Source organism: Montipora foliosa, chromosome 12 (genome assembly GCF_036669935.1).
Source record: "Montipora foliosa isolate CH-2021 chromosome 12, ASM3666993v2, whole genome shotgun sequence".
Lineage (NCBI taxonomy): Eukaryota > Metazoa > Cnidaria > Anthozoa > Scleractinia > Acroporidae > Montipora > Montipora foliosa.
In genome coordinates this window covers 31,817,749-31,825,248 of record NC_090880.1, presented here as the reverse complement: position 1 = coordinate 31,825,248, position 7,500 = coordinate 31,817,749, and the positions used below count along the sequence as shown (strand labels likewise).

At 39.0% G+C, this 7,500-nt stretch overlaps 1 protein-coding gene across 1 annotated transcript in view; it reads left to right on the top strand.

Moving 5' to 3' along the window:
* The window catches only part of LOC137980293 (uncharacterized), a 28,607-nt gene that overhangs the window by 5,522 nt on the left and 15,585 nt on the right, over nt 1-7,500 (top strand). The window contains exons 5-11 of the mRNA XM_068827691.1: nt 1-51; nt 812-1,045; nt 2,810-2,847; nt 3,117-3,169; nt 4,346-4,435; nt 4,773-4,927; nt 7,002-7,036. The exon at nt 1-51 is cut by the window's left edge and continues 71 nt beyond it. Of these exons, the coding sequence (XP_068683792.1) occupies nt 1-51; nt 812-1,045; nt 2,810-2,847; nt 3,117-3,169; nt 4,346-4,435; nt 4,773-4,927; nt 7,002-7,036 (656 nt within the window). The remainder of the gene's footprint in view (nt 52-811; nt 1,046-2,809; nt 2,848-3,116; nt 3,170-4,345; nt 4,436-4,772; nt 4,928-7,001; nt 7,037-7,500) is intronic.

Here is a 7,500-nt window from a genome sequence, read left to right as displayed (position 1 = left end):
CAGCAGAGGGAGCTCTGTGGTCCTGTTTTTTAGTATCTTCAATAGAAAATGGTAAGAATGTTATGATCTTTTAATAAAGCATTTCAGGTAGAAGTGACTTTATTTAGGAGACTGTGCGACCCAGTGGTTAAGGCACTTGCCCACAGATCTGGAGATCCTGGGTTCAAAACATGTTCTGACCACTGGCTGAATCTTTTCCTGGTAGTCCCTGGTTCAACGTCTTGGCTTCACTTGTAAATACACCTCCTGCCAGTTGGAATTCTTAACAATTGTTGTTGAATGTTCTATGCTGCCGTTATTGTGTTCCATTGTCCCTGAAAAGCCCCTATGGGGATTGGTCAATATGTATGTATGTATGTATGTATGTATGTATGTATGTATTTGGCAACTTTCGGTCAGATTTTCCCCAATGGATGGTGCCGGCACAGTGATGGTCATGGAGAGCAAACAACATGTTTGGCTTTCTTTCAATTCATTCTATTTCTCTTTAGCATCTAAGGACAGTAATGTTCATCATTTTAAATGTAGTGCAGTTGATTTGATAGAAATTGGGCACAATTTTGACCAAAAACGAGGCAAAGTTGAGAAATAAGTTTTTGCTTGGTTCTTTTATATTGATGATGATGATGATGATGACGATAATGATAATGATGATGAGATCATTATTTAGAGGGGAGCTCTGAGATTTTGTTATAGTATACTGCAAATAATAATTTTAAAGTCATTTTGTCTCTCTTTTGACTGATACACTTGGTTAAATTCTATATAAAAGATGTCTCAATTAATGGTGTCTAATGACATTGATACGCAGGTGATGATCAACAGAAGCAGAGTTTAATAACCTTGATTGTTGCACCAGTGTCATCAGTGTTCACATCAGTTCAGCAATTAACTGTAGCAAGATTGACAGGCCTGCAAGATTTTTTCACCCATTATAGAGTTGATGTGTCCTCTGCCACCAGTGCTAAATGTACCTTCGTGCCATCTTCTGAAACCGAAAGTCATGTCAGTGATTTAATGGCATCTTCACCAATGACACTGTCAGGTTGGGTTACATATCGCTTTGTTAGTGTTACATTAATTTATATTTATATTAATTAATTTTACTTCATTGTAAATACACAATTCAGCCATGAGGCTGCTATGTATTTTCTGAAATAAACCAATAATCTATCTGTCTGTCTGTCTATCTATCTATCTGTAATGTAAATAAAATTTTAAGTTTGTAACAATTCTCCATCTTTAAACTTAAAATTATAAATTTTGCTCTGCACAATTTTGCATAGAGCACTCCCAGGACAAGTGAAACAATCTCCCTAACTTTATTTATAACATAAGGTATAGATCTAGCCAAGCCTAAAAGCAGAGCTCACATGTTATTTATTCTTACAATAAGTTAACCTGGCTTGAGCCTGTGATCCAATTGAAAACCAGTACCTAGTTAGCAGTCAACTTAAAAAAAAACAGCTAACCTCCATGAGCTTTTAACTTGAGCCCATGATATGGTTACATGATACTGGTCAGCGGATACCATAACATGGATGCCCTGACCAATACAAAGATGGTCCCTCCAAAAATGCGGGTTGCACCACAGATTTCAACATTGGCATACATGGAGGGGTGGACGTGCGGTCATATGGTCATACAGTAACCAAAACCAACACCTATGGTGCTTCTCATGTGTGCCTTCGGCCTGCAGAGCTCTGCTATACAGTCGAACCTCGATTATCTGGACTCGTTGGGACTAGACGAAATAGTCCGGATAATCGAGGGTCCGGATAATCGAGAATATGAATATTAATGAGGAACAAAAACTGACATTTAATCTTGAAACAAAACATTCACAAATCGTTTCGAAAACAATGTGGTCTACACCTTTACTGTCCGTTGTGAATACCTGTACACGTGTCGGCAAACGTCATGATCTTTTCCTTGCGTTTATGCGGATATCAGATATCTGCCGTTTATTAACGCCATATTCAGTTGACGAATTAGTTTCTTTTTCTTCTTTCTCTAATCGCAAAATTATAGCCTGTTTGTCTTTTATCGAAAGAACAGATCGCTTACGCTTCAAGGACATGATGATCATGAATAAACATTCGTGACGTAGTGTAGCTTGTTCGACGAACGAGCCAATCAGAACTCATTCGAAAGTTCTTCATTAGTTACAACGTTTGCGTGCTGCTTTATTTTGCTTTTTGAAAGCGAAACAAACTTGCCTTTACTTCACTTTTCAACGCTGTAGTTTTAAAAAGAAAATGGCTACGGATCTTGATCATGACTAATAAATATTCATGACAAAATTGGGACCACAGAAAAAGTCCGGATAATCGAGAAATCCGGATAATCGAGGTCCGGATAATCGAGGTTCGACTGTACACGTATAAATATCATCTGCTTGTCATTATACTAGAATTCTGGGTCCAGTCGTTCAAAGCATCCAGGATTACTGGAAACATTCCATGAGGTTTTTATCCCTCAAATTTGACTTTGAGCGACAAATTTGTAACTTTCCTTTTGCATTTACTGTGAAAATCCGAAAACCATGGACACCAGAGATATTTATGAAAATTAATGTGTTTTTGTTTCAAGTTAAAAGCTAATCACAGGTGAGAAAGTTAAACCGCAACCAGTAATGGTAATAATTGGTTTCTGGTTTCATATAGGATTGTCGCTTCTTATTGGTTCTCAATGGGAGGTGTCAAAATCAAATCAAAGTGTTCACAGTTTTCGGATTGGCACAGTAATAAAGTAGTTACTGCTTGAAAAATGTTATTCAATTTTTTTTTTGCCAATTAATTAAAAACAGGTGGCCAAGAAAGTGAAAGAACAATGAAAATAAGTAAGGTGAGAGGCAACAAAATATGGTTTTAACTTTTAACGTTTTGTAGAGATTCTTTACATCTATAATGACTCAGGTATGCTTTTAGAAATTGTGCTCCTGAAGGGGAGTGGAACCAGTGAACATTACCTTTTCAGTTACTCATCCAGATGCTTGATCACAGAACTACAGGACATTTTGCGGAAGCTAGGCCTTTTAACTTGCTTCTAGTTGAAAGGTGCATAATTTGTTTGAATGTTGTCAACCAACTTTACTTGCTGGTCTTTCCTTACAGATTATGGAGACTGACTTAGTGGATAGCTCACAACTACCTGAATTCTTTTGCCGGTAGGAAATAAAATAATACTGATTTATCACATGCGAATTACACCTTTTTTTTTCAAATATACTGTAATACATGTACATATACAGGACAGTTAGGTTAATCAATGATGAAATGATATATGAAATGGGTCATATATGAACTGCGGATATGAAATCAAGTGAAGCTATGATCTTCGTAGTTATGAATGCAATTATTGCAATTGCGTAGAGAACTTAAAGAAGCCTGAAAAATTCAGGACTTCAACGGGGTTTGAACCCGTAACCTTGCGATTCTGGTGCGACGCTCTAACCAACTGAGCTATGAAGCCACTGACGTTGGGAGCTGGTCATTTGTGGCCTTTAATGTTCCCGTTACTTCGGAATGAATCAATGATGAAATAATATATGAAATGGGTCATTTATGAACTGTAGATATGAAATCAAGTGAAGCTATGATCCTCGCAGTTATGTTCATAACTGTTCATACCTCTACGCAATTGCAATAATTGTGTTCATAACTGCGAGGATCATAGCTTCACTTGATTTCATATCTGCAGTTCATATATGACCCATTTCATATATCATTTCATCATTGATTAATTCCTCACGGGAACATTAGAACCCACAAATGACCAGCTCCCAAGGTCAGTGGCTTCATAGCTCAGTTGGTTAGAGCGTCGCACCGGAATCGCAAGGTCACGGGTTCAAAACCCTGTCGAAGTCCTGAATTTTTCAAGCTTCTCTACGCAATTGCAAAAATTGCGTTCATAACTGCGAGGATCATAACTTCACTTGAGTTACAGTGTAGGTTAATGTTGACATAACATTTAGGAAATTTTATTCACTTTTGTGGTAGATTTGGTAATATCATAATTTGTAATTAGTAATATTAATTAATTGCCTAGATGGGTGTAGTAAATAATGTTAAAAAACTGACCACAATAATTACTATTGACACTGCAAAACCACTCATCAACAAGATCAACAATGAGGGACACTACAACAGTTTTTATCAATAACTATTTTGTTGGTAATCAAAGTTTTGTTAAAAACGGTGCAATCAATGACTGTGGTAAATAAAATATGTGTTACATTTTGGCAATAACAATGATTTATTCAATATCTTTTGACGTTGCTTTGACTCTTTTTGTTGACATGCAGTTGCTTATCCAGGTGCTAACGTTTTTTTCCATACAACAGTGAAAACAGGGAAAATTTAGTACAGAGACTATGCAAAGTTTACGAGGCAACAGAAGGCACAGATGGCTGGGTATCAGTTGGAAATATGAAGTGAGTTGGTCCTTTGTTTGTAACTGGATGTCAGAAGTCCTACAAATTTGCAGTACTGTAGTGGAAACGTTTGACCTGATTACTGTGTTGGGCAGTTTTGAAAAAAATCTTGGTAGTGGTGCCAGATTTGCCAACAACATTAATTAAAAGAGAACTGTTTTACATGTATATTTGCTAAAATGTCACCAAAATTGCCATTGAATGATCATATTAGTAAATTATGCAACCTGAGAAGTCTGCAAAGGGGTTTGGAAAAACTTAAGACTTCAGCTGAACTTGTTTTATTCCTTTTTAAGATTTCTTTCAAATAACTATTTTGTCTTTCATTTTTTGGCAGAGGTGTGGACATTATGAAGAGACCAGCTCAGTCAGGGGAGAGACCCTGGGACACCTTCAAAGGAAGTTCAGTAGTTAATGCTCCTGCTCTTTATACATTGGCCTACATACATTCATTCACTCACAGATTTGAATGGGATGAAAATTTTGTCAAAGGTAATTGCAACAACTTTGTAGCGACAAATTGCAGTATTTTCTGTGTAATTAGTGTTCATTTGTTTTCTCCTTTCTTGGTTTGTCCTACTATACATGTAGTTCTCCTAGTCCATTATTAGCCTCGCTTGTTTTTTGTCTACTTTTGTCACACTACCTCGTTAACACCCTTGTAAGGCTTGTATTGTTCCTTTGGTCAGTTTCGCTGATATTGTTTAGTTTCGCATATACCGGTAAGTTTGTTCATGTTGTATGCAAAACCGTTTCTGTAATCTGGAGAGCTGCACAGATCTTGTAAGTTTTGTGTTTTTCTGAATTCGCTTTCCTTTGCTTTTCTATTTCTACCTTTCCTTTTAATCTCATGTATGTGCTCCGTTTTTCCCTTAAGTGATTCGTCAACTAAAATAAAAATATGATATCAAATAGTGGGCAGAGTCGTTAACAAACTGTAACATTAATTTTATTCGTGTAAAAAAGCGTTCTCTGGTTAAGAAATTTAAAAACGTAAACTTTTGGCTCCCATCTTTTAAAGGCTTTCGTCTGGAAGCCGAAAGCTTACGTTTTTAAATTTCTTAATCGGAGAACGTTTTTTTACATGAAGATGTTTCCAAAACCTGGTTACTCTTCTATTTGTAATTAATTTTATTGTTTCCAAAGAGACAACTGTAGTTGAGTCATTGTGCATATGACATCATGGTTCCTTCCTTCCCACTTACACCTAGAAATTCACCTACAGTGGTGATTAGATATGGCCCAATTTTTTGCATGCATCATTAATTGTATCTTTAAGTCTAAGCCTTTGCTTCCTATTTCCAACAATAATGTAAAGGTGAAGGTTAGCGTTGTTTTTAACTTAGGGTAAATGCAGCTGTTTATCCTTACTTAAGGAGCAGCATTTCGGGGGACCTTGTATTCCGAGACACGAGTGATGTTGAAGTTGGGAAGAAGAGCAAGGGGACACACACATCTAATTAGGGGCATTTCTGGACATACTCTTATTATTTGTTCGTTCCTTCCTCCCTCCCTCCCTCCTTCCTTCCTTCCTTTCTTCCTTCCTACCTTCCTTCCTTCCCTCCCTCCTTCCTTCCCTCTCTCCCTCCTTCCTTCTTTCCTTCTCCCCTTCCCCCCTTCTTCCCTCCTTCCTTCTTTCCTTCCTTCATTCCTTGCTTCCCCTCCCTCCCTCCTTCCTTCCTTTCTTCCTTCCTACCTTCCTTCCTTCCTTCCTTCCCTCCCTCCCTCCCTCCTTCCTTCCCTCTCTCCCTCCTTCCTTCTTTCCTTCCCCCCTTCCCCCCTTTTTCCCTTCTTCCCTCCTTCCTTCCTTCCTTCGTTCCTTGCTTCCCTCCCTCCTTTCTTCCTTCCTGCCTTCCTTCCTTCCCTCCCTCCCTCCCTCCTTCCCTCCTTCCTTCCCTCTCTCCCTCCCTTCTTTCCTTCCCCCTTCCCCCCTTCTTCCCTCCTTCCTTCTTTCCTTCCTTCATTCCTTGCTTCCCCTCCCTCCCTCATTCCTTCCTTCCTTCGTTCCTTGCTTCCCTCCCTCCTTTCTTCCTTCCTGCCTTCCTTCCTTCTCTCCCTCCCTCCCTCCTTCCCTCCTTCCTTCCCTCCCTCAATCCCTACATCTTTCCTTCCCCCCTTCCCCCCTTCTTCCCTCCTTCCTTCCTTCCTTCCTTAGTTACTTGCTTCCCTCCCTCCTTTCTTCCTTCCTGCCTTCCTTCCTTCCCTCCCTCCCTCCTTCCCTCCTTCCTTCTTTCCTTTCCCCCTTCCCCCCTCCTTCCCTCCTTCCTTCTTTCCTTCCTTCATTCCTTGCTTCCCCTCCTTCCCTCCTTCCTCCCTTCCCTCCCTCCCTCCCTCCTTCCTTGCAAAGGTGAAAGATGTAATGGCTCACTTCCTCATTGGGGTGGTAAGTTCCGTTGCAAAAAGCCCAGTTTCTTTTTCCAACAATGATTTCAAGGTAACATGCAGGCATCCAACTTTACAATTTGCATGGACATGGTTACAGATGATACAGTAGAAAAAACACTGTTTTGAATTAATTTTGTCTCTCATCCGTGAAGTGACTGTATGTTTTTTTCTATTTTCACAGGTGATGATATTTTAGTGTTTGACCCACTCCTAAAGGTAAATACAGTTTGTTCATGCCAATGTGTCTAGGTAAGGGCTACCTGCAGTAGCCTACATGTTTTGGAGGAGGTGGATGGGCAATTAGAATATTGTAAGGCAATATACAGTGTACACCTTATTCCAAAATGGCCGCCATTTTAGTATTCCTTTGTTTCCTTGCAAATTGGCCACTTTGGCCTTGCTTTCAAACATAAAATTCAAAAGAATATTTAACATTGAATGAGGCCAAAAGGGCCAATTTGAAATCAAACAAATAAATACTAAAATGGCAGCCATTTTGGAATAAGGTGTATTCATGCATGCAAGAATGCAAAGGGTACAAATAGCACAAGCCGTCTTTTGTAGTGCCTAAGATTTCCGAGGAAGTCCTTAGAGTGCTCACAGTCCCTTTTGAGTTCATTGAACCGCCCCGTTTGGTCATGGTTTGAAAGTTTAGATGCTGATCGCAGTCGATTTTTGTT